The sequence below is a fragment of the Copadichromis virginalis genome, linkage group LG5, assembly GCF_057382275.1.
Source record: "Copadichromis virginalis isolate Kocher_CV1m ecotype Utaka linkage group LG5, C_Virginalis_male_GT1.1, whole genome shotgun sequence".
NCBI lineage: Eukaryota > Metazoa > Chordata > Actinopteri > Cichliformes > Cichlidae > Copadichromis > Copadichromis virginalis.
The window spans coordinates 1,975,647-2,001,965 of NC_140622.1; the positions used below are offsets into that span (position 1 = coordinate 1,975,647).

The following is a 26,319-nucleotide window of genomic DNA, read 5'->3' on the forward strand; positions in this document are numbered from 1 at the left end:
CAGCTGTAGTGGAAGCAAACACAGGCCTACTTACCTTGATAGACATCATCCATTGCAGCGTAATCTGCTATTGGCTCATCAGCCTGCAGCCAAACAACAGAACATATTTGGAGGAAAAGGAAAACGTACGGGATCCCACTGTAGACGTCAGATTATCGTTCTAGCGATTGTTGTGTCAGGATGAGGAAACTGTGATGTGTACCTTCAGACAGATGATGCTCTCCGGGATGATTCCCAGGCTACCCAGTGTGGCTGAGTCATCTGTCAGACTTTTTCCATCAATGAAGAGATTTTGGTCAAATGGAGCCACAGAGAAGGCGTGCATGATCTGGACAATGACAGGCACAGTGGATTTAGTCTGGTCAAACTGGCCCACTCACTACTTTGTGTTCAATAATCTGAATTCCTCACTTGTATTTTCAGCTCTTTCAGAGTCTGATTAGCTGAAACGATGAGCGCTTTCTCTCCTCGGAGTTTCCTGTGTCGGGTGCTCCTCCTGATTCCACCTGGTTTGGCCACGTTGGTCACAACACCAGCAGCAGCTGTGGACACACTGCTGTCACTCAACTTTAGCCGTTTTGCACCGTCCTGTGACTGAAAGAAACAAAGTCTTCATTTGTAACAGATGATGAATTTGAGTCAAAGATACAAGTCTTAGGGGAAACCCCCCCAAAAGACTCAGGGACATCTGTGCGTGCTGCTAGCAAAGGACTAGCAAACTAAATGGGTTTCTTCAAGGTCACGTGAGGTTTTAGAGCCGTCACAGCAGAAGTGACTGTAAAAACAAACTCCTAGATTTAGCAGCAGCATCATTACTCAGACATTTCTTGTAGCTGCTTAGCAGACTTGCACTATAATGAGATATTTTTGTCTGGGTTCATTCATATTTCTCAGTCGTGTTAGTGCAGAGAACCTGCTGTAGCCTTTCTCTGCTGACAGCTTTGACGACATCGCTCGTTGTTGAGCCGAGACGTCCTGCCACTGAATGTAATTACTGAGACCTTTCTCTTGCAGACGCGTGGTGCTTGTGTGGTTACCTGGCTGAAGTCGGGGTCTTTCTCACCATCCAGTTTGGGATGTTCTTCCTTCTCCTCCTCTGCTTCAGAGCTGCTGACGCTCAGCTCTGGAGCAGCCTCCTTTATCATCTACGCACAGGTAAATAAATGTGACAGGAGAGGCTGTTAGACACAGTCAGCGCAGCAGCTGTGAAAAGTTTGAGGTAAAAGGTCTTTACTCTTTTGTCTTCAATAACTTTGCGTATATAGATGGTGGCTTGGGTATACTCTCTGAGGTCCCTCTGCTGCTGGAAAAGGAAGCTCTCTCTGCATTCCCAACACAGATCTGCACACAAACACATCCATTTGAAATAAATCGAGGACAAAAGCCAGAGCATCACTGATGAAGTATCTGATCGGGCTCACGGGTGAACTGTGCCTACGAACCAACCAATGTGACCTTCAGCACAGTTTGGGTCGTGATTTTTGGACGGGCAGACAACCACGAGTGCTCACTGGTCCTTTAGCTGAATGAGCTGGTTAAACTGTATTATAGCCTGCCCTGCCTTATTTAAGGTGCTGTGGAATGAACCAGATGTGAGGTGCACTCTGTACATGAAACTGCCTCAATGATCTCATTTTCATGCACGTTTTTGTGACCTAATATGTGATAACTTGGATAAAGATCGGGCATCTGGAGTAACGCATCCACAGTTTGTGAAAACCTCAGACTAGAGCTGGGCGATATGAGATTTTTTCATATCACGATATGTTTTTTCATTTCAGGCGATAACGATATCTATCACGATATAAGCCAAATAACTATATTTGTAAGATTTAAATGTGCCGTTGCTCACAAGTAAAATGTGAAATAATCAGCAGCTTGTTTTTAAATATTTATTTCCCATAATAAGTTCAACAGGGTAGATGTACTTAAGGAACATGAGACTTTTTCAGATAAATAAAGGCAAATATTGCAAACTACACAAAAGGCAGCCGCTAAAGCGTTTAAGTTTCAAAATAGAACAAACGAAACAGACTAAATTGTCAATTCCACTTAGAAACAAAATATTAATTCTAAAAATAAATCTTAGTTTGTTTTACAGAAGAACAGACAAAACTGACTAACTTTTGTCAATATCAAATAAACTGAGAACTAAAAGGAAATTCTCAATCTCTCCTTGTTGTATAGCTGAGCTTTTCAAACAGTTTTAACAGTTACTTTAGTCTGACAAAAGCCGAATGACGAATTAGCGCTTCCAGTCAGAGACTGAGGCTACGTCCACACGTACACGGGTGTTTTTGAAAACGGAGATTTTCCGTTTTCGTTTTAAAAAATAATCCCGTCCACACATAAAGGCAGAAATGAAGGAAAACGCTGCTATGAACATGCCAAAGCAGCAGGTGGCGCTAGATTCCTAACCGTGCAGAAATGTTGGCCAATCAGAAGTCTAGAAGCCTCGGTGGGAAAAAGTAAACAAAGCTGGGGCATAGAAGCAGAACCGAGTCGTATGTGTGGACGGACAGTAACTGTGTGTATATGTAAGCATTTAAACACTGCAGAGAGTAGAATTAACAGTATTGTAGAAATTCATTTCACCGAAACAATAACGTGGCGCACAGTGTGACGCATGCACCAGTTTATTGTATTTCCAGACTTGCTTTCGGCACAATTTACAGTGCACGCTACTCTGTTTTTGTCAGACTTGAAATAGCCGAAATACCTTCACACTACGGAACTTCTATGGCTCTTCCGTTCGACAATCTCTCCGGCACTGGAACCATCATCTGTTTTCTCTTCGGTCACGCTCGGTTGATTTTTCTAGTCGGCACACTCATTTCCTCCATTACCCGCTGGCTGCTTCCCAAACAAACACACGTGAGGCTTGGCACTTGTGCTGTACGTAACAAGTCACGCGACGTGACGCTGCGGCTGTGATTGGTTCGGCTCTGCGCTACTTAATTTGGATTGGCTGACCTTTTTTTTTTTTTTTTTTTGAGGACAAGAGCGGCGAGGTCTATCGCGATAGCTTAATTTCTCTATCGAGTAAAAGTTATATCGCGATACATATCGTTCTATCGCCCAGCTCTACCTCAGATGTTTGTCCACATGCAGTATCCACAGCTCTATATGATCATTAGAAAAATTACAGTGGAATTTAATTCTTCTCTTCAATTTGCTCGACCCTCTTCTCCACATACTTCACCCCACTTTGGACTTTTACCAGGTTGAGTGGTGTACTGGGTGGTGGAGCCACTTGGTGTAGTCAGTTTCAAGCAGTGGATGGAGATTGGCTGGTCCACGATGAAGAGTCTGCTGATCACATCCCATTCGCTTGGCCACAGCAGAGCTACACTGTGCGAAACAACCAACAAAATCATTTTTGTCAACACACCATGAAAAACAAACAGCCCAACAGCTGAAGAATGGCAGCAGGGTAAGGCCTGAGCCATTAACCAAGCATTATGATTCGTTAGCTGCATGCTGACTTCTAATTGGCCATCCTGCAGAGACAATCTAAAACTTCTTTGATCTCGACTGCCAATCAAAGTGCTGATCGTGTGGAGCTCACGGACGTTTCCAAACAGAAAAACCACAACACACTTTGGCCATGAATATACTGCTGGGAAGGTAATGCAATGAACACCTCGGTAAGAACGACACACACCCAAATTTAAAAGCAAGACACAGGACAACTTTGGGACATGTAGGCAGAACTCACTGTTGTGCCTCTCCGTTAATGAGCGAGTCGTAGGTGAACATGAAGCCTCCGTGTGGACAGAGCAGCAACGTGTTGCTAACATTGGACACGGGGGAGGATTTCGTAGGTCTCCTGTGTAAAACACACAGAAGAGAGAAAAACAGAAAGTAAAAGTGAAACTGCAGAATGGCAAGGATTCAAAATCAGCTGTGAATGGTGCATACAGTCAAACTGTATCATCATATAATCACTTTACTGTCAAAACAAACATACCTGATAAATTTTCTCCACTCATCCACAAAAAACAGAGGAACTACATAAAGCACATCTGTGCCCTGGGTACACAAACCAGAAAACAGCGTCTGTATTTACCTTCTGTCATCATCATTCAAACAGTATTACTCATATGAAGAGGGATTGGTGTTGAGTACGCGCTGCTCGGCTTACCTGAGGCCATTTGGTGAGCGCTGGTCGATTTTTCTCATGGAAGAGGTTGAGCAGCTGGTTCTTCTGGTCTAGGGCCATCATCTTACTGACGGCCTCATTGTCCTTTTCCTCCTGCTCCATCGTCTGGAAAGAGAAAACAAATCTTTCAGTTCCTCAGCTGACCAAATGGCACATCTACCACCGCCTGGTAATGGTGCAGAGGTCCATGTTCATTTGTAGGGGTGGGTTTAAAAATGTATTTCAGTTTGAACTAGAAAGTGCATTTTCTGAAGAAACTGTGGATGCCTTTGAAGCATCCACACAACTAGAAAAATGTTCATTTCCTGCGAAAATGCTGTGTGGATGCCTCAACGCTGAAGCTGTCTGCTGAAAAAAGCTGAAAAAGATTTTAAAAAAGTTGCAAAAAGTTGTATGGTGGTGAAGAAACCGAAAATTCTGCTATAAAAAAGGTGCAGAAGCAGAAATTTTTGCTGAAAAGTGGTGAAAAGCAAAAAAATTCTACTGAAAATGGGTAAAGAAGCTGAAATTTGTACTAAAAAGAGGTGAAAACACATGTTGCCAGGAGCAGGATTCGAACCTGGCCCTTCTGATCTCAAGACCGTTACTCATCTCACTGAGAGACTGACAATGCTTCTGAAATTAGCAGAAGTTGTTGGAAGTTGTGCTGATAAGAGGCAAAAGGGCTAAAAATTCTGCAGAAAAGAGGTGAATCAGCAGAATTTCTGCTGAAAACACCTGAAAAAGATGGGATTTGTGCTGAAAAGGGGTGAAGGCAAAGGTGCTGGGGTGGATAAGAGTTAAATAAGTTGAACTGATAACTGAAAAAATTGTTGCCTTAAGCGGGATTTGAACCCGGGCCTCCCAGTCTGAGAACGGCTGCTCATCTCACTGAGCTAAAACACAGCTCATCCCGGCAAGCAAAATCAGTCACCCCATGGATAATGTGGAAGAAACGGGCAAAAAATATTGCATAAAAAAATTCAATATCTCAAAAAGCATAGAAGTGCGGAGCACCAAAAGTCATAGCAGAAAGAGCAGAATTTGAACGGTGTAAATAGCACCAAAGCTGAGGGAGTAAAACGTGCGCAAGCAACCAGAATAATAAAGAGAAACAGGAACTCAATAGTGTGGATGCCTTTGTGGCAATAATACAGATGTAGAAGAACAACACTGTGCTTTTCAAGCATTCACACTAATAAAGTGATATCAATTCATTAAATCCTCAAATGATTAGTGAATAAAAATGTATTTTGCCAGATTCTCAGCTTAAAGCTCACAAAACTATTTCAACAACCTCCAAACAGCTGAAACAGTAAATGAGAGCAGGTACACGAGTTCCACACAAAGACGTAAACTCAGAGTGTGGATGGCACACGGCGTCGGGCTGAAAGCCGACAGCTGACGCTGCAGGTTTCATCACTCTGAGCGAGACCGACTAAACCAGCAGCAACAGAAACTGCGCGTCCCGTTACACAACATCATCATGACTCTGCCTGTTTTGTTTCCACCATGATAAAATCACACTTCCTGCACAGCTCTGTGCTCAGAGACCAGTTTCAACTCTGTTTTCTGCATTGTTCGCTTGCTTATTACACACCAGTCTGCCGTTGTCTTTTTCTTTTCAAAACTGACCTCTCACACTAAAGCCTCATTTCTGTTGTTCAATAACGAAGAGATCTAAACTTTTTAAAATGATCACAAATTGCAAGACACTTACCCGTGTCTGCAATCAAACCTCTGTAACTTTGCTCTGCTTCAGCAGCATCAGCTAATGTTCAGGTGCTGATTCCTGGTTTTCTTCAGTTTTTGATCGAATGCAGAATATTTTTAAGGTTATGTGCTATAAAAGGCCAGGCAAATCTGCTTCCTGCTTCTGTGTTTTACCCTCGATACTCTGACACAGAGGCGCCTGCTGTGACGCTCTCACAGTGTCAGCTTTGGTTTATACGTAGATGTAAAAATATGAAGCTGTACTGATAAGTGATCAGAAATATTTCTGACTGACTGAGTCTAAATGGAATCAAATCTAGAAATTGAATGTGATACCAAGCTCTATTCATTTGTAGCTCAATATTAACAGACGGAAGTTTGTCAGCTGTGGTTATCATCAGAGGGACAACATATTCATTTTTCAATATGATTATATCATACGTATTGAATATATCCATCCATTCTTTTCCAGGGGCTGTTGGGGAGCCTATCCCAGCTGTCCTGGGGTGAGAGGCAGGGTACACCTTGGACAGGTCACCAGTCTGTCGCAGGGCCAACACCCAGAGACAGGCAACCACTCGCACTCACAGTTAGAGTTACCACTCAACCTATCCCACTAACTCCACGTCTTTGGACTGTGGGAGGAAGCCGGAGTACCCGGAGAGAACCCACAGAGACACGGGGAGAACCGGCAAACTCCACACACAAAGACTCGAACCACTGTGCCACCATGCTGCCGAATATAGAATACCAATACACTGGTGGAAACCATCAGTATTTCTGTGCATTAATCATGAAGGCTGTCCAGCTGATTTTAATTTAAGGGTCACATCAATGCCAGTTTCATCTGGAGCTGTGTGGATTAGTAACACCAAACCATTTCATTTACTGTAAACAAATGTTCATGTGTAACCTCCTAGGACCTGCGTATATGTGGACGTCACATTTTGGGTTATTTAGACCAACATGCTCAAGTTTGCTCTGCAAGGGCCTGATATCCACTTACGAGGACGTTAAACTGCTACTGTTCTGTTGAAATTTTACATGAATAGCCTCATATGTGGCTCTCATTTTTTAGAAACAAAAATCAGGTAATTCTTTGTTTTTACATTCATCAGGTCCCAATCAGCCCAGATATCAAAGAGAAATTTAAAATGCTGCCGTGGAAGAGTTCGGGTCTGAGGAGGTTAATGAACCATCCATCTACACAACATGAACTGTGTCTGACAAATTGTGATGCAGGCTTAAAGAAAATATACTTCAAACATAATGTAGCTGCAGTGACGGCACAGGGGATCAGTGTGACGCACTGCTGTGCACTAACCAGGCACTGCTGACAGGCCTCTTGGTCCTGGGTGAATTCTGGGGCTTTGGGGAAGTATTCCCGAAACTTGGTCCAAACTTCAGGCGACACCAACTTCCGTTCAGTTTCCAGAATACTCAGACCCCCTACACAGTAGGCACATAAGAATTATATTATGGATGTTAGCACAGCCATAACAGCGAACGTTGTTTTGTTTTTAAAGTGTTTAAAACATCTGCATATCTAATAATTACTGCTGATGGTGGCAAATACCGTGACTGCAGGCGATATCTTCATTAAAAGTCTTCATCTCATCCTCAGTGCACTCCGACAGCTCTGAGCTGAACTCTGCAAACAAACAGGTAATGTTCATATCCAAAACCATGGTCGCAGATGCCAAACGTGGCTGCACATGCAAAGCATGACTGGTGCACACACATAGTCACTGGACACTTTGCTGGTTACAATAAAAGCTTCTCTTTTTCTGAAATACTCAGAACAGCGTGGCTAGCCCCTGTGCACATGCCACGCTCAAAGTAAATTCATCTTTCTCCCTCATTCTGATGTTTGGTTTGCACGTCAGCAGGTTGTCTCGGCCACGTCCACATGGCTAAATCCACGAGTGTCTGCCAAGGAACTGGCTGATTACACATTTGTGTCAACAAGCAGCTGAACAGATGTACCTAATAAAATGGCCTTTGAGTATATTCAAGAGTCTGTCTACAGTTGTGAACAAAAATCTATGAATGTTATTGGCTTTTCTGGCCACTTGAAAAAGATTTTATGAACAAGTAAACAAAAGAATGCCTCAACAACCCTGGGGAGGTCTCTTTAGGGAAAACAAAAACAGGACAAGCATCAGAATCAGGTCAAAATCAATACTTATTATGTAATTAATATGAGGAATATTATGTGCAGCAAATCTGCAAATGATGACTGAATGAAACACAGTAAATGTCTGTTATTTTCAGCTTGGCTGACAGGTACAAAAACACAATAATGGAAGTGGAGGGCAGAAGAAAAAATACAATTGTAAGGGTTATTGGAACCTTTACTGTTGTTGGTGTGTGGTCCCTGTCCATTGGTCTGGCTGTTGTTGTGTGCGGTTTCATGTTCATCCTCCTCCAGCTGTTCCAAAGCCAGTTGCCTCCAGCTCCGCAGAGATGCTTTGCCTACCCAGAAACCTGCACCACTGATACACAGTGCAATAAAATGTACTTTTATATGGACTTAAGTCAGGACATTGATTCGCCAACCTACGCTTAGCCAGAGTGTGCTTACCTGAATGTGCGCTTCACCAGGTTTGAGATTTCCTTGTAATCTTCACTGAGCTGGTTCTTCAGCCGAAGCACTCTGCATCGTTGGCTAACACACTCTCTGCACAAAGACGACTCTAAACAAACACACAAAGTGACCTATACTGTTGTACGGAACATACACTATAGACAGAGCTAATCTGCAGTATTTTCATATTCTAGCATACTCGTGAGGTTACTGACCTCTGCAATAACTGCACTACTGTATAGCTCTGTGTAAATAATCATTCTGCACATTCAATGATATTTAATCCTACAACTGTTTACAACTTGCACAGTTCCCATTTCTGTATAGCTGTATATCTCAGGTTCTGTAAAGTTATTTATTTCATATTCTGTATAGTTTTTCATATTTATATCCTGTTCATATCCTGCACATAGCTTGTACTCACTACAGCCTGTACATACTTATAGTTATAGAATATTCACAACATACTTCATACCGTGTACATTATAACATACCATAATAGACCCATTTCTGTAATATACTCACATATCTATATTATTGCTAATATATATTGTAATATATCTATATCACTAAAGCACTTCTGGATGGATGCAAACTGCATTTCGTTGCCCTGTACCTGTGCATGTGCAATGACAATAAAGTTGAATTCTATTCTAACAAACTTTTTTAAACAAATGTTATCGGTTTGCTGCATTCTCAGGCACACCCTATCAAAAACTGTTAAAACACATTTAATAAACCTTTTTCAAAGTGAACAGGTGAATCTGACAGCTGTCTGCACTTGTCATCCTTACCAGTGGTAAATGTGTTGCAATGACACAGTTTGTGCTGAAACAAGATCATTTTGAGTGTAATTTGAAACTCTTAGTTCACTTTGTCATTAGTCTGACATGGTTAAATATGACAACGATGGATGTGTAACTTGAAGAAATGAAACTATGACGGGTGCAGAAGCTCATGATTTGAAAAGTCTAACCATTCAGTCTAGGCCCTCCACCATAGCGTTCATACAGGAGTTGTGCAGCTTGCATGGAAACCTTCCTGGAGTCTCCCACTTTGTCTGGGTGAAGTTTGTCATGAGAACACAAGAAGCGGGAGCTGTCAATTTCTTTAGTGGCAGTGGAGTCATCAAGCCACTTCTTAAGCCAGTCAAGGGGGATAAACTCATACGGCTCACCTGTACACAGAGAAAGCAGAGGGACACAACCATAAGGAGAAAAATCCAGGCTTCTATTGTGGTAACAGCAGGTTCCCTGTACCTTATCCCAGACATACATGTGTTAACATTATCATGTTACACATGCAAAATTACTCTTTCAGTTTCGTAAACAAACAAAACCAAAAACCGACAGGCTCAGAGGCACAGTGCCAGGGAAGGCAGGCTGGCACCGTTGCAGCTGGAAAGTTGCAAGAGATCACCAGAGATCACCTTTGCAAATAAATGATCACTGGCCTGTAAACCTGACTGTATGTGTGTGATGCTGGGGTCCCAGAACACATGTGTCTCAGTGGTGCCAAAACCCAGGCAGGCATGTGGGAACACAGCCTGCACACCCAGTCCTATTACTGGTGCAGACGGTGGTGGACCTAGCAACGTTGCAGCAAGAGCAAGTGGTGATGTGGCAGATGCAAACGGAGAAGCTGCAAGACCAGCTTTAACTCGTGGTTCAAGAGTTGGGAGTTCGCCTTGTAATCGGAAGGTTGCCTAGTCCTCCCTAGGGGGGACTAGAGAAAGCGCTATACAAATGCAGGCCATTTACCATTTACCAATCCTGGACGCAGTTTCTGCAGAGGCTAGCTGCTTGGCCTGCCTCCTTTGGCACCGCTGCTGCTCCCCCTGGCTCCGGTGGGACTCTACTGGATCAGGGAGGGGGGTGACCCCCAGGCGTTCTGGTTTGTTGAGTCACAGTGGAGGTGTGTTAGTAGCCCGAGGTGGAGTGGGTCCTGCGGCTGCTGTCACTCCTTTTGGGAAAGCCCAAGCCTTGGCTCTCAGCCTATCCGCAGCGGCGAAAGTCAGCTTCTAAGACGTCCAATGAGCAATAGTGGATTGGCTGTGGCTCTTCCCAGAGGACCACCATTGATGCTTCCGGAAGGCGCTAATGTGGCCGGAGGAACCGGCCTATTCCAGGTGGCTGCACGACTTGGCAAGCTAGGCAGTTGGACTGTGCTTGAGCAGTTCATGGAGGGGCTCCTGGCTAGGGCTGCTCGATTATGGCAAAAATGATAATCACGATTATTTTCACTGAAATTGAGATCACGATTATTTGACGATATTGATTTAACCCTTTAAGACCTACTATAGAACCAAGTCCACCAGAGCTTATATTATTTTTTTACATGCTGTAGTGCCATTTGTGGGAGCATTTCAAGTTGCTATACATCAATACAACTGTTATAGCCCATATTTTAATAATATGTATGCATTAAGTGCATAGTAATTACATAAATTGCAAAAAAGTGCAATAAACTACAAAAAAAATTGAAAATCGCTTTTGTTTTGTTTACATATATTTCTACTTGGAGAAATTTAAGAGGTTTATCCCTCAAAACTTTAAATACAATAAAGTTGCAAAAAAATAGTTTACAACAACAGGAAATTTATTTTGAGTGTCTTCATAGTTTTATTTTGGAGATACAGCAATTTTTATATACTGCAGGAAAAACAAAAAACAATCCTATGATGCAAATTTGCAAAGAAAACAGCAGGTGCATCATTTCACTGTGGGAAGTGTTACGAACAGCTGATCAGATCGGCAAAGCGTGTTTCTGGAATATTATGTTTTTGTTCCTGCAAGCGCTTTTTATGCAATTTTTGCAAAGCTATATGTGGAAGGAAACCGTGACCGAGGACAAGCTGATGGCATCAGATGTAAGTACAACTCCTCCGGTTTCATATGCAAAACAAATTATTGCGCTAGCTTACACGGTTCAGGTTCTACAGGGATTTAAAAATAGTTACGCAAAACGGAGCGTGCTGCTCTGACCGGCTTTCAAGGGTTAACAATGACTTTAAAAAAATAATATAAACTAGTGTGCAACACCACTGAAGTTTTTTTTTTTTAACTCTTTTCAACCAACGGCAGTCACTCTCCAAATAACTTCTGCTTAGCTTTCCGAGCTTCCCTCGGGTCCTCTTAATCAGCGGTCTCCACCCTTTTTTGCGCCACGGACGGTTTATGCCCGACAATATTTTCACGGACCGGCCTTTAAGGTGTCGCGGATAAATGAGGGAGGGGCTAATAATCGGCTCAGTCATTTTTAATGATCGTTGAAAGCCCAGATCGTAATCGTGATTAAAATTCGATTAATTGAGCAGCCCTACTCCTGGCAGACACATTGGAGTGCGTCCACTGATGTCGACCAGCCAACTGGAACATCGTGGTAACGGGCGAGACAATCGGTTAGGGAGCCACAACAGGTGGCAGGACATCGTCAGGATCCAGTGCCAAGGAGGTGGCTCCGGGAGATAACACCACTGTGGTCACCACTGCCTGCACAGAATACCCCGTCTCTCTCTGCTGTTTCTTTATTGGTCTCAGCGGCTACAGACACTGGACCCCACTCACCGGGAGCTGCACGTACATCGGGGCAGGAATGTCGCAGGTGCGGGCGACCAGGAGACGTTCGTCAACAGTGCCCAGGGACGAAGGTGGGGGAGATGTTCTGTTTTGCCAGCCCTGGAGCCGGAGATGCCAATTTCCACCATTACCTCCTCCCTCCATTGTGATGATCAGATAGCGGATGTGTTTTTCATTGCAACAGTGTTTTGCAGATATATTCTCCCCCATGCCCAGATATGCCAGTTTCATAGAGCACTATTCTGTAACGTGCCCTGGTGTGAAGGTGTGTTCATAACCCTACAGGCTGCCTGAACATAACAGTTAAATTGTTCAGAAGGAATTAACTGAAATGCTGAAGATAGGAGTGATAGAAGAGTCGCACGCTTATCCCATGCCCCGGCTCAACAAGCTCCTGGGCCAGTTTGTCACACTTCCATTTGGCTTGTTTGGAGGCCAGGCTTCTTCCAATGTCTCATGGACCGCTCGCTGCATATTCTGCCTATGCGAATGACATTAACATCCATAGTGACACCTGGGGGGAGCATGTACAGCAGGTGCCCACAGTCCTGGAGTACTTGAGGCAGGCGGGGCTCACCAGCAACCCGAAGAAGTTTTGAAGTTGAATGGAAGAAGGTACAGTATCTGGGGTAACCACTTGGGAGGTGTGCAGTTGTACCCACAGGTGCGAAAACAACAACTGTCGCATCCTGACCATGTCACAAGACCTAAAAAGAGGTGAGACGGTTCCTGGCTGATTACAACTGCTGGTTCGTGCTGAACTTCACGGACCAGACCAGCCCCCAGTCTCACCCGAAAGGATGCCACAGATCTGGTCCAGTGGACAGAGCGGTGCCAGGTGGCATTTGTGTAGGGGAAGAAGGCTCTCTGTGGGAAGCCCCTGCTCCACACTCCTAACTTTTCCTTCCCTTTTATTCTGCAGACTGACACCTCAAATAGAGCGCCGTAGGCAGTTTTGCTCCTGAGGGTGGGGAGGGGGTGGGACCGCCCGGTTAAATCAGCCAGAAGCTGTCAGAGTAGGAACCCTGGGACAGCACGACTGAAAAGGAGTGCTGACAAGCTGGTGGGTGGTTGACTCTGTTATTACCTCCTGGGCCACCCTTTCACACTGTGTTTGGATCACAGCCCGCTGCATTGGCTCCATCGCATAAAGCATGCCAACGTCCAGACCACCCATTGCTATATCCCAAGACATGTGTGTCTTAACAGTACAGGGAGGGAATCTGTTGCACTAATAACTGTGAGATCAACAAATCACATCCTATTCGTGGCCTGACATGGCCGTGTTTGTGTGTGTGCATGTACGCATAAATAATTATTCACACGTCACATGCACTGTGTAACAAGAATGCAAAAATAATCAGGCAGTTCCACTGCCTTGGACTGCAGCTATCAAGAGCAAACCTTGTTTAGCAGCACAGCACAAGTTCTCCACCTGCTTGAGTTTCTTTGTTGACCTTCTAGGCAATAGACACAGAACATAAAGACTAATACTGACAGCTGCAGTCTGACACAGTAGAGCTGGAATATGTCCAACAGTGGCACCAGAGACTAAAGGTGGTATGGTTTTTTGTGACTCCATCGTGTTGTTTCAGAGGATGAAGATGCTCGAGGAGCCAATAATATACCTCAACAGCCTGACGAAGTAGAGTTTACACTGTGTGCATGTAAGAATACTTTGAACTGTAACAAACATGTGCACACTCTAAGTGTTTCTGTTAAGTGGACTGTGGATGATTAAGGCATGATTTTACCGACCGTCTCTTGCGGGTAAAAGCTTGTAGAGCTCCTTCACCTCTTCATGCTTAGCCTTGCCCTTATCCACACTCTGTTTTCTCATGTCAGTCATCTCACTGCACCATTCCTCAAACTTATGGTTGTCTTGGTCTACCAACCTCTGAAGAAAGGCTGTTGGTCAGAAAAGAGAAAAGACAATCAGACATGCATCACCCAGAGGTCTCCATTTGTTTTTACCAATTGTAGAGGTCATGCAAAAATCAATTCAAAATCGACACACCTGGCACCTCCACATTAGTCCTGATTGGACCTGAGCTTTCCTCCTGCTGGACCTTATACACCAGCATGTATGCATTTCTGGAGCAGTGATAGCCTTTACTGCACTTTGGTTTTTTTGTTTGGGATTTTACCGTCTCAGCTAGGAAACAAGTGGAGTAAAGAAGAAAAACAACTATAAGAAAGTGTATACGTCCCTCAGGTGGTAAAATTGACAATACATTTGCAAAACAAACAAACAAACAAACAAACAAAAAAGCTGGTCCACTGTTGTTAGGAACCTTGTGTTTACATTTTTAATAGTAAAGAACATTATACACCCCTATAAGTGACAACTCTAGTGAACAGCTCACTCTGTCTGGGGCCCCGCCCTGAAGCCAGGCCTGGGGTACCCGGAGGCCAGTGCCATGGGCCCGGCTGGGCGCAGTGGCACTGGGTGGCACAGAGGGCATGGAAAAAACACTTTGACTGCTTTGAAGAGTTTCTGGGAAACCATCAGGCGACTCAGGAGTGGTGCTCAACCCACATTGTGTATAGAGTGGGTGGAGCTCTGCTGGCTTCAACTGAGGATATTCTTGGGCAGTGGAAGGAATACATCGAGGAGCTCTTTAATCCGACTGACATGTCTTCTGTAGTGGAAGCAGAGTCTGGGGACGAGAGGGACGATTTGACTATCTCCGGGGGCGAGGTCACTGTTAAACAAGTTTAACAGAGTTCCTGGGCTGGATGACGTTCACCCTGAGCTCCTTAAGGCGCTGGATGTTATAGGACTGTCTTGGCTGACAACTCCACAATGTTGCGTGGAGATAAGGGGCGGTACATTTGGATTGGCAGACCTGCGTGGTGGTTCCCATCTTTAAGAAGGGGGACCAGAAGCTTCACCTATAGGGGGGATCATTCTCCTCAGCCTCCCGTGCAAGTCTATGCCAGGATGCTGGAAAGGAGACTCCCTCCCCTAGTTGAACCTCGGACACAGGAGCATCCCAGGTTCTGTTATCTTCCTGGTCACAGATCACTGGACTAGAGTGGGGCGATATGTAAAAACTTTCCAACCGACAATCGTCAGTCCAATAATCGATGATGAGTGATACATTCACGCATGCGCAGACCTTTTGAATGGCGGAGTAATGTAATCATGCACGGACTGATTTGGGCGTCTACAAGACAGAAGTCCACACCTGGACAAACTAATTTCCCTCCAAAGTTAGGGCTGTCAGCGTTAATGCCGTCATCATGATGAAAGTTTTTAACGCGCTCAACCCATCTGGAGCGCAGAATGAACAAACTTTGGACCAACTGTCTGAAATGCGTTGACAGAGACTTTTCAGGGATTTTGACTCAGTCTGCGCTCCAGATGGGTTGGGTTAACTGTTAACTGCGTTAGTCACATTAACGCTGACAGCACTAAAAATATTTGTCAAGGATTTTTTTCATAATGGCCTCTGGCTCGCACTGGAGCGGCTCACAGCCGAGTGTGAAGCGGCGGGAATGAGAATCGGCACCTCCAAGATTGATAGAGGCTCCTCAAAAGGGTGGAGTGCCCACTCTGTGTCAGACATGAGTTGCTGCCCCAAGTGGAGGAGTTTAAGTATCGCGCGGTCTTGTTCACAAGTACAGGGAGAGAGGAGTGGGAGATCGACAGACTGGTGCTGCAGCTGCAGTGATGCAGATGCTGTACTGGCTCGTCACAATAAAGAGAGAGCTGAGTGTAAAAGGTCGATCTATGTCCCTACCCTCAGCTGTGGTCATGAGCTGTGGCTGGAAGAACGAGATTGTGGACACAAAAAGCAGAAATGAGCTTCCTCTGAAGGGTGTCTGGCCTCTCCCTTAGGGACAGAGTCAGGAGTTTGGCCATCCAAAAGGGCTCAGAGTAGAGCAGCTACTGCTCCACACCAAAAGGATGCCTCCTGTGTGAAGTGTTTCAGACATGTCCCACTGGGAGGAGACCACGAGGCAGATCCAGGACACGCTGGAGAGATATCATCTCTTATATATATATATAATCTCGGTAAGATATAATCGCTTACCGAGGAATGCCACGGTGCTCCCCCAGACAAGCTGGAGAAGGTGGTTAGGTCTGGGCTTCTCTGCCCAGACCCAGGTAAGCAGAAGAAAATGGACGGATGGAAGAACATTATACATTAGAAATAATATTTGGCAACAATAACACAACGTTACATGGGGATTTCACAAAGGTACTACTGAAGTGCCCCCATTTCCATGCTACTTACTACGTACCAATGTCCTCCTCAATACCAAGCTGTAGCTTTTTGCCTTCCATCTTTTCAATTTCCTCATCGTTGAATTTGTACCAGTCGCCAGTACGAGCATCTTTCACGTGGGCGATGTAGTGGCCGGAGTAGGCACTGATTCCCCGATGAATCAGCACTGCGCTCAGTTCATAGACACATTTCTCATCTGGCGAGACGGAGACATAACATTATAACTCATGTTACTGGGTAGTAAGACCGTCCTCAACCATACAGGAGATGTAATCACTCAGCCCAGATTCAGAGATGGTCTGTGCTGGGCCCCTTTAGTTTACCAGTGTCTACATACACAATGAGTCTGGGGCCACTTTAGAGACAGGCTGCAAGTGAACTTTTTCACATGTCACTTTGTTAAAGTGCAACAACTGGCAGACAACAGATGATGTATTTATTTAGGTACCTCAAATACATAGGTGCAATCCACATTTGAGCTATGCTATGACTAGGTGTGAACTAATGTAGCTGTCAACGTGTAACTGAATCCCTCAAGACACAGTTGTATCTATAAGCTGGACCACATTCCTGTTGTATAGCTGCCACAAGCCAGTGCAAGCTGTTGAATCGGTGCGGCTACTTTCTGTGGCACACGGAGAAACTGCTCATACCTTGCTTTTCTTCTAGGAAAGGCCCCATGTCCAACTGCTCTGGAAAGCTGATGAAAGAGTTGAGCTTCTTCTTGTGGCCTGTTTGTCTGGAGGAGAAAACACATGTCTGACCTCAAGGCAGAAGAAACCAATGACATAAATAGTTTAATTAATTAATTCCAGCTAGTTTCCTTAAAAAAGTGACTTTAAGAGATTTAAAAAAAAGATTAATTTTAATACTGCTATGTATTTTAGTTGAGACTAGAGCTGGGCGATAGAACGATAACGATATGTATCGTGATATAACTTTTACTCGATAGAGAAATTAAGCTATCGCGATAGACCTCGCAGCTCTTGTCCTCAAAAAAAAAAAAAGAAAAGGTCAGCCAATCCAAATTAAGTAGCGCAGAGCCGAACCAATCACAGCCGCAGCGTCACGTCGCGTGACTTGTTACGTACAGCACAAGTGCCAAGCCGCACGTGTGTTTGTTTGGGAAGCAGCCAGCGGGTAATGGAGGAAATGAGTGTGCCGACTAGAAAAATCAACCGAGCGTGACCGAAGAGAAAACAGATGACGGTTCCAACGCCGGAGAGATTGTCGAACGGAAGAGCCATAGAAGTTCCGTAGTGTGAAGGTATTTCGGCTATTTCAAGTCTGACAAAAAACAGAGTAGCTGCACTGTAAATGTGCCGAAAGCAAGTCTGGAAATACAATAAACTGGTGCATGCGTCACACTGTGCGCCACGTTATTGTTTCGGTGAAATGAATTTCTACAATACTGTTAATTCTACTCTCTGCAGTGTTTAAATGCTTACATATACACACAGTTACTGTCCCTCCACACATACGACTCGGTTCTGCTTCTATGCCCCAGCTTTGTTTACTTTTTCCCACCGAGGCTTCTAGACTTCTGATTGGCCAACATTTCTGCACGGTTAGGAATCTAGCGCCACCTGCTGCTTTGGCATGTTCATAGCAGCGTTTTCCTTCATTTCTGCCTTTATGTGTGGACGGGATTATTTTTTAAAACGAAAACGGAAAATCTCAGTTTTCAAAAATACCCGTGTACGTGTGGACGTAGCCTCAGTCTCTGACTGGAAGCGCTAATTCGTCATTCGGCTTTTGTCAGACTAAAGTAACTGTTAAAACTGTTTGAAAAGCTCAGCTATACAACAAGGAGAGATTGAGAATTTCCTTTTAGTTCTCAGTTTATTTGATATTGACAAAAGTTAGTCAGTTTTGTCTGTTCTTCTGTAAAACAAACTAAGATTTATTTTTAGAATTAATATTTTGTTTCTAAGTGGAATTGACAATTTAGTCTGTTTCGTTTGTTCTATTTTGAAACTTAGACGCTTTAGCGGCTGCCTTTTGTGTAGTTTGTAATATTTGCCTTTATTTATCTGAAAAAGTCTCATGTTCCTTAAGTACATCTACCCTGTTGAACTTATTATGGGAAATAAATATTTAAATAAAAACAAGCTGCTGATTATTTCACATTTTACTTGTGAGCAACGGCACATTTAAATCTTACAAATATAGTTATTTGGCTTATATCGTGATAGATATCGTTATCGCCTGAAATGAAAAAACATATCGTGATATGAAAAAATCTCATATCGCCCAGCTCTAGTTGAGACAGTACAAAAGGTGAACACAGCTACTCCAGCATCATCCATTCGACTCTGAAGTCTCAAGATGAGTGAGTGCCATCTTGGTTTAAAACACATAACAGATGTAACGTGGAAGAGTGGGCCGGCCTGTGAAACTGTGTTCAACATTTCATGGATAATCCTACTTGTTAAAGCATAATGTGATCAGGATCTACCAAACTTAAGTTTTCATTTGTTGCGATCCAAAATGAGTGAGCAGCACACAAACATTTTCCTCAGCCTTCTCTTTATAGAAACTCTAAATCCTTTAGGTTTCTTGGCTGCCCCTTGTCAACTCAAAGCTTCAGATCACAGATCGTCTATAGGACTGAGTTCTTTAGGCTGGCGAGTGCACTCCACGACCGTGCTTCTCTTTACCCACTTCTTTGCTGCCTTCTATTCTAGCTGGGTTGTAGGAGATTAAGTACTTAATTCATTCAATGACATCCAAATCAATTGATTACTTTTATGTAATATTAATATTTAGTTGATATCCTGCCCCCATTTAAATGAAACCACCATAAAAATTACAGATCAGAGAAATGCAGAGTGATGGCTGACCTATCGAAGACAAAGCGCATGAGCTGCAGGTTGAGGGTTGGAGGAAGGCTGTGCAGCTTGATCCTTCGGGTGGCATTCTGCTTACTCTGACACGTCTCACAGAAGTAGCGGTTTTCCCCATCCAGCTTCTCCTCCTGCAGAGTGAGGAGCAAGGAAAATAAAGTCAGAGCATTTAAAAGGCAATTCAATTCAAACTGGACAGATCTAATATATGCTAACATGTGACTGATTCTGATTTGAAATAAACTAATTCACTAATGTCATCTACAAACTGCGTGTAGCTGAATGACAGATACCTTTAAGAACTCGGTGACACACTCAGTCAGGCTCTTGTGGCCCTGGATGTTCAGCTCTAGCTCGTAAAACCGCGATGGAAGAGCAGATGATCGTCCACACTGGTTACACCTGATGAACAGCCAAAACAACAGATTTCCACCTCTGCTTTATGCACTCTCAAAAACGCCAGCTGGGTCATTTTTGAGATGAATGTTTTAAAGTTTGGGGGGAAAGTCCTGAAGTTTTTCAGTTTTTTTTAAATACTTACTAAGCATCCCATTCTTCTTCAAACCAAAACCATAAAACTGCTGAGCACTAGGGATGGGTATCGAAACCCGGTTCTCAACAAGAACCGGTTCCCACTGTTTCAATTCCTTGGAATTGTTTGCCATTTTTAAAAACGATTCCCTTATCGATTCCAGTCGCCCCGAATGACGTCACCACGTTGCGGAGCGTCATTTACCTGGCAGGAAACATGGCGGCTCAAACGCTCAAAAGTTTGGTTACACTTTACGAGAACGGATGACAACAGGGCAACTTGCAATACTTGCAAAGTAGATATTTCATCAAAGGGAGGAAACACTACAAATATGCAAAAGCATTTGCTCACAAAACACGCGATGACCTTAAATGAATGTCGTGTTTTTAATTCGCTCCGGACTCGTGAATCTCAACCGAGCAGCAGCGGTAACGTTTGCACGTCCTCTCCCGTTAATGCGGCAGGTAAATAATCAACTAACAGTGCATATTATGTTAGCGCGATCTGCCTTATCACAAACCTGCCATTACTGTGCATTTAGTGACCATGATGAGACAGAGTCTGGCTCAGATGCTGGCAGCTCTCGCTGCAGTCTGCCGGCAGCGTCTCCTTTCAGGCCAGGATAGACGAATGTCACCGAGCAGAGACTCAGTTTGTGGTCAAAGGCTTGCACCCGTTTGCCACAGCAGATGATTTTCAGTAAGTGAATGTGTTTAATTGTAGGCAGGGACATTACTGGATATTCTTGTGTAATTGTTACAGAATAATTTATGTTATACTTTGTTATTGCTACAGAAGAATATTTATTTTATTATTTTACATTTACAATATTTTTTCCTGGGGACCCTGTGACACCCCATTGAAGAGCCGTAGGCTGGATCTCTGAAGCTCTCAGTGTTGGGTTTGTAAGGCCATGTTACTCCTAAATTTCTATCTTGTTCAAAGAGAAGATATAAAACACAGTTCCAAGTGTTCTCCTTTTTTAAAGAGAATCGATAAAGAATCGAATCGTTAAACAGAATCGAAAATGGAATCGGAATCGTGAAAATCTCATCAATCCCCATCCCTACTCAGCACATTTGAATGATTCATGTTGCAGTCCAAATGCTAACTCTAATATGAAATAAATATGCACACACACTAAGCCACACCTGTGAAACCCCTCCTATGTAGCAAACGGCAGAAACATAAGAACTATTTTCCAAGAACTGTAAACATAAACAAGCAGCACATCTGTGTGGAACAGGAGACCTTCCTGTCTTCCTCATCACTGCATTCTGACAGGAACCAGCCTGACACACAAATGTGCCGTGTCCAAATCACTGTGTAGTTTTGTGTCAAAGTCAGAAAAGCCATTGTATACAGTTCTTATGAGCCAAGGCCCAACAACTCACTCACAGTTGGGGTTCAAACTACAGTTCTGTAAGGGTTAGCAGGGATACAGACTGATGGAAAACTTAATCTTCAGCAAAGAAGTGTATGTATGCTGAGTTTCTACCAACCAATGTAACGTGATGTAATGTTCTGTACTGACACTAAACATGTTCTAAGAACATGTTCTCCAAACGTTAAGCACTTAGAGCTTCAGCTTCACAGACAGAGCTCCATCTGCGTCAGGCTTTGACAGCAGAGCTCTGAGGTGAGCATTTACACGTGTTAGTACTATGTCACATGTGAAAAACAAATCCACACACAGCAGTACTCTATTGAAACAAGTGTAAGTAATAAGAAGCCTTACACAGTAACATAGGAGAACTGTCCACAGAACTGCTGCTGAATGACGTTCCGCAGGTTCGGGTTCTTCTGTTTGGACAGTGTGTCCTCCAGCAGGGACAGGAACAGCTTCGAGAACTCCTGGGCATCCTGAAAATAAAGGCTCTGAAGTCAGTAGGACAAAAAGCAGAGTGTGTGCACGTTCCTAACAAGCTTGAAAGCCAATATTTGCTATGAGCACCTTTATTCTTCAACACATTCTCAACTCTTAGGCAAATTTTCTCTGAGTGTCATTTGTATACGTGTTTGTAATCGGCTGCTCGTCGTTTTTGCACTGCTAGAGCTGCAGCTACTGAAACACAGAACACCCACTAAGAATGTTCAACGAGTAAAATTCATTTCACTTTGACCTGCAACAAACCAACGCGATGGCCACATCTATGGAACAGTGCGCTTTAATGTTTGAATGGATCCAGTTTAAAGTGTGGAGCTCAGATGTGCAGCCATGAGCAGCCAACAGCAGCACCAAAATACACACTCGGCCATGAACTAGTTCACTGGAATTAAAATGTTTATCTGACCATTTTGTCTGCTAAATCAACAGAACAGCCACTTTCTGCAGCATTAATTGCACGGGCTTTGTTGCAGCAGTATTTTGTGACCTCGGTTCTCTGAAAATGTCTGACTGGAGTAGGTGACACATTTTCTGTGGAGGAAGCCTCCAATGACCCATGAAGTAGCTGTTTTAGATTGGTCACATGATGTCAACGCCACACACAGGGGAAACCTTCGGTTAACTAGCTGATAACTAGCTTCATTTGACTGTTTATCCAGTTTGGCAGTGTTAGGGAGTTAATCCAGGCCGCACACTGGTTGACCTGACTTTGTAATACAGCCCACAGTTCTCGAGGTGACTTACCTTGAAAACAAAAAAACCTTAAAAAACCCCAAACACCTAAAAACATAAAGTACAGCACAATAATTGACTATATCTGGGTTTTTCTTCCTGATTTACTGCTAAGTGTTGATATTATTCAATTATAATGTCATTTGTACATGCCTCTTATGGGAACCAACTGTGGCTTCTAGTAACAAAATGGCTAAAAATACAGTTTTGCCAAGTTTCTGTTATGTGTACAGAACAGCGATTCATCCTGTAAGTTACGTGTGCTTTTTAATGCTCGAGTGATTCACAGATCAGTGTTTAGTGGCTTAACAAACATTCCTTTGAAAATGTTCAGGTACAAAGACTGGACTGAAACAAAAGCAGTGTGCAACAAAGAACTTCAGATTGTCTCAAAAGATATTGTGAGATCATTTTGCCTGGCTCCTTGGACACATAGATAAATGGGACTGAATGTACCTGTTGCTGTCCTGTGTCCAGACCAAGTGCTTTCACTAGCCCTGAAGGGTCGATGTACTTTCTGTTGCTATTCTGCAGGAGAGCGAACAGATACTGTAGATGCTCACAGATGGACTGGGGCTCGTAATCTGAAATAGACAGAGGATAAGCCTTCACAGTATACTGTATATGCACTGTCACAGTAGCTAACATAAAAAGTCAACTTTTGCTTTAAGCAAATTATGTCAGTTACTTGAAAATACATTCAAAACAGTAGAAATGAGTACTAGTCCAGCAGAGCATTGGGCCTTTCACATTTCACACAAGAAAGTTTGAATTTTGCTGTGCGCTTGCCAAATACCCCAAGCTGCTCTCCAATGCATCCATCAGACTGAATGTGAGTGAGATGACTGTATTCTCCTCCGTTTTGGTTGTTCCGTGAAGTGATGGTGCATGTAATGATCAGTCTTTTTGTCACACACTCACACCGCGAGGTGCAACTGGGGCAACTCAGGGTTCAGTATCTCGCCCAAGGACCGAGATACAGACCACACAGACCAGAGAAACCAGGACTGCAGGACCAGGGATTGATCCTCCAACACTGGGATTGGTAGAAGACCCAGGTGCTTTACAAGAAAAGTTACATTTACTCATACATTCACAAACAGCTTGATTCTGGACACTTTTGCATCACACACACGGCCAATTTAGAATCTAACAACCAACCCTGTGTTTGTACTTTGGGTAGGAACCAGTATGGGAAATGGACTGGTTCTTATACAGCATTTTTCTACTCTGAGCACTCAAAGTGCTTTACACAACTTGTTCATTCACCCAATCACACAAGCACTTTTCCCTAATAGGTTACTAAGTGCTTTCTAACTAACGTTCGCACAACATTAATACTCCGATGGACGCATCGGAGAACAACATGGGGGTAGTATCTCGCCCAAGGATATTTGGCATGCAGACTGGAACAGACTGGGATCGATCGAACCACCAACCTTCCAGTTAGTAGGTGACCTGCCTGCTCTACCACCTGAGCTACAGCCACCAGTATCAGTAGGAATCTATGAAAGCACAAGAACAAGTGCCAACTACTGCATACCGACGTGTGTACTATGTTATTTATATGTACAACAAGCAACAACACCTTTCCAAATCTGGCTAAAACCTGCCGAGTTTACTTGGAAAACAAATAAAAACACAGAAGCAGCCCAGGATTTAGTTTTGACTTATACCAGACTCAGTGTCATGTTCCTCTGCTCTTGAATTTTGGCACTGATAGAGACTCCTACGCAGCTCCAGGTTGTGGAACCATACTTGCAGAAATGTGTTGACGTAACATGTTGCACCAAGGTTGGTCAACCCAACAAATGTGTTCTAGAAAGGGGCAGAGACAGACAGAGAGACATAACCTTATCTTTACATATACTGTTTCTACATGTGGCCAGGACTTGGACTGTCAATCATCAAGCAAGGCAGCCAAAAAAAGGCCATGTGAGAAAATCATTTGCAGTACCTTTTCTCGACGTTCTGAATTTGGGTCATCGATACTGTGAAAAGCACTTTCATCAATTTCTCCAAGCCATGCCTGTTCACCAATACCAACCAGGCAGTTGGGATTCCCTTTGCAGTTCCTCCTGGAAAAGCAAATGAATACTATTAACTTTACTGGTTCACACTTTGGCTACATGGCTCTTAAACAACGCACAGCTGACAAACACAGCCACCCACACATTTAGAATAGAATTCAACTTTATTGTCATTGCACATGTCACAGGTACAAGGCAACGAAATGCAGTTTGCATCCATCCAGAAGCGCTTTAGCCACGATATAGATATATTACACATATATTAGCAATAATATAGATATATTTGTATCCAGGTAGGGGCCACGGGGTGAGACCAATAATGGTTTTTGTAGCGCAACCATAGCAAACAGTGCGGACCTTAGCAAGACACTAGCAAAGTGTCTGTGTGCTAGGCTGAGCTAAGTTGTGCAATGTCAAATTCGAGAGTGGGTCTTCATTAGCTTTCCTACAGTCTATAAAACTGCTCCACAGACTTGATGCTTGTCCGCAAGCGAGGGAACAGCCGACCATTAAGCCTTTAACTAATCTGAATATAATGTAGTTCAACAAATGGGGTATTTTCACTAACATGCGCTATCACAACAAACATTGTTTAGAAATGTTGATACTGTACCTGCAGGCACCTCTTTTGCAGGCCGGGAGGTTGATTCGATATGCTAGCTCTATATGCTCCTGCCTGATTTCTTCTGGTTTCACAGTTTCCACCCAACGCCAAGCCGCTTTCTCCAGCTGTACGCGAGGCGCCATAATTCTATGGAGTAACGTTAACCTCTGCCACACATACGACACGAAAAAACCCCCAAAAGACTCAAGTTAACTAAAGTGGAAACAGGAATGCTAAAACTGTCGGCTAGCCGGAGTTATCGCTGGCCGTGGCTTGTTTCTTGAGCAACCTCCAGGTAGCCAGCTAATGCTAGCGTTCTCTCATAACCCTGTTGAACATAGTTGTAAGTCCATGAGTCCACAACGTAACAACGGAAGGGTTAATAAAAGACGACAAACTACCACTAACAGTATTTGCAGGGTAACGCCAGAAAAACAACACTCTTACTACGGTTAGCTAGCTAGCTAGCTAAAATGTAGCCCGACCGGCTGTGCTAGCAAGTCATTTTCCTCTGTACTTTCTATTTAACGCTCTCTAACGCTAACGTAGCAAGTTTATTGTGTTAAGGTCAAATTTCTCGAATCGTTCATACGTGCAGCTGCTTCACCAAAAGTATTTATGTATTTTCACATTTTATTCACGGTTTATTTTAGATTTAGCGCCCTTGCGTCAGTTTATAAATAAATTACTTCTCCGCTCAAAATCAACACGACGTCAAAATGTGACGTCGCTACTCTTCGGAGGAGGAGGGGCCTGCTCTCTGCACAAATGATGGGAAAGCGTCAGTTATGAGTTTCACTTCAATAAGCTGCTGCCTGTGTTGTCGACGCGGTGTTTACTCCTCGGATACTGTAATTCTGAAATTTCTCGCTGTCTGTCTGAATGTAATAGAAAAGCCAGCCGGATGGAAACGCGCTGTAAATATAGTTGGACCGAAGCCTGTCAAGCCTGCGATACGTGTTTGGCACTGATGTTATTTAGCCTGGGGCTAATGTGGGATACGTGTGTGTCTGTGTGTGTTAGAGGTGGCCAAAAAGAGACATTATATACTTCAGTAGGAGGTGACATGCTTATTAAAACATTCTGGTAAAAGTATTGATTTAACTTTTTTACTCAAGTAAAACTGAAAGTGCAGGTTGTGAAAAATAGTCAAAGAAAGTAAAAAGTAGGACGTTTCTGTGCAAAACGGAACCTTGTGCTGTATTAATCTAATAAAATGATATTAGTTAGTGATGGGCAGATGAAGCTCCATGAAGCACTGAAGCTTTTCATCCAATTGGTTCACCCCAACGAGAAGCTTCATTTGCTCTAGTAGGACACCTACTGGACGTAAAAATAATAGCTGGCATGAATTTGAAGAGTGTGGCATTTTGCACACAGCCTGTAAATGTCAACAACAAAAGGAGTGTGTAAAACATGTATATTGTAGTGAT

The 26,319-nt window shown here is 43.5% G+C and overlaps 1 protein-coding gene and 1 long non-coding RNA gene across 4 annotated transcripts in view; one reads left to right on the forward strand and one right to left on the reverse strand.

Annotated features, from left to right (window-relative positions):
• LOC146708729 (uncharacterized) overlaps nucleotides 1-7,185 on the forward strand; it is a 14,144-nt gene extending 6,959 nt beyond the window's left edge. Inside the window, exons 2-3 of the long non-coding RNA XR_014920348.1 lie at nucleotides 1,015-1,155; nucleotides 6,327-7,185. This is a non-coding gene — a long non-coding RNA (uncharacterized LOC146708729). The remainder of the gene's footprint in view (nucleotides 1-1,014; nucleotides 1,156-6,326) is intronic.
• The window catches only part of usp48 (ubiquitin specific peptidase 48), a 27,773-nt gene extending 2,151 nt beyond the window's left edge, over nucleotides 1-25,622 (reverse strand). Inside the window, exons 1-25 of one of the 3 annotated variants that reach the window (XM_085455557.1) lie at nucleotides 24,896-25,620; nucleotides 24,210-24,330; nucleotides 23,929-24,070; nucleotides 22,709-22,836; nucleotides 21,371-21,495; nucleotides 19,394-19,502; nucleotides 19,098-19,231; nucleotides 16,908-16,993; nucleotides 16,271-16,450; nucleotides 14,037-14,174; nucleotides 13,778-13,927; nucleotides 9,418-9,618; nucleotides 8,439-8,550; nucleotides 8,213-8,349; nucleotides 7,431-7,505; nucleotides 7,179-7,303; nucleotides 4,145-4,267; nucleotides 3,971-4,032; nucleotides 3,719-3,829; nucleotides 3,221-3,351; nucleotides 1,235-1,341; nucleotides 1,038-1,145; nucleotides 412-594; nucleotides 203-328; nucleotides 35-83 (exon numbers count right to left, since the gene is read on the reverse strand). In XM_085455557.1, coding sequence (XP_085311683.1) covers nucleotides 35-83; nucleotides 203-328; nucleotides 412-594; nucleotides 1,038-1,145; nucleotides 1,235-1,341; nucleotides 3,221-3,351; nucleotides 3,719-3,829; nucleotides 3,971-4,032; nucleotides 4,145-4,267; nucleotides 7,179-7,303; nucleotides 7,431-7,505; nucleotides 8,213-8,349; nucleotides 8,439-8,550; nucleotides 9,418-9,618; nucleotides 13,778-13,927; nucleotides 14,037-14,174; nucleotides 16,271-16,450; nucleotides 16,908-16,993; nucleotides 19,098-19,231; nucleotides 19,394-19,502; nucleotides 21,371-21,495; nucleotides 22,709-22,836; nucleotides 23,929-24,070; nucleotides 24,210-24,330; nucleotides 24,896-25,029 — 3,097 coding nt within the window. In that variant the 5' untranslated portion in view covers nucleotides 25,030-25,620. Of the gene's footprint in view, nucleotides 1-34; nucleotides 84-202; nucleotides 329-411; nucleotides 595-1,037; nucleotides 1,146-1,234; nucleotides 1,342-3,220; nucleotides 3,352-3,718; nucleotides 3,830-3,970; nucleotides 4,033-4,144; nucleotides 4,268-7,178; nucleotides 7,304-7,430; nucleotides 7,506-8,206; nucleotides 8,350-8,438; nucleotides 8,551-9,417; nucleotides 9,619-13,777; nucleotides 13,928-14,036; nucleotides 14,175-16,270; nucleotides 16,451-16,907; nucleotides 16,994-19,097; nucleotides 19,232-19,393; nucleotides 19,503-21,370; nucleotides 21,496-22,708; nucleotides 22,837-23,928; nucleotides 24,071-24,209; nucleotides 24,331-24,895 lie in introns of those variants that run through there. The other 2 variants (XM_085455556.1, XM_085455558.1) reach the window with 2 other exon arrangements.
• Between the last annotated feature and the right edge of the window lie 697 nt (nucleotides 25,623-26,319).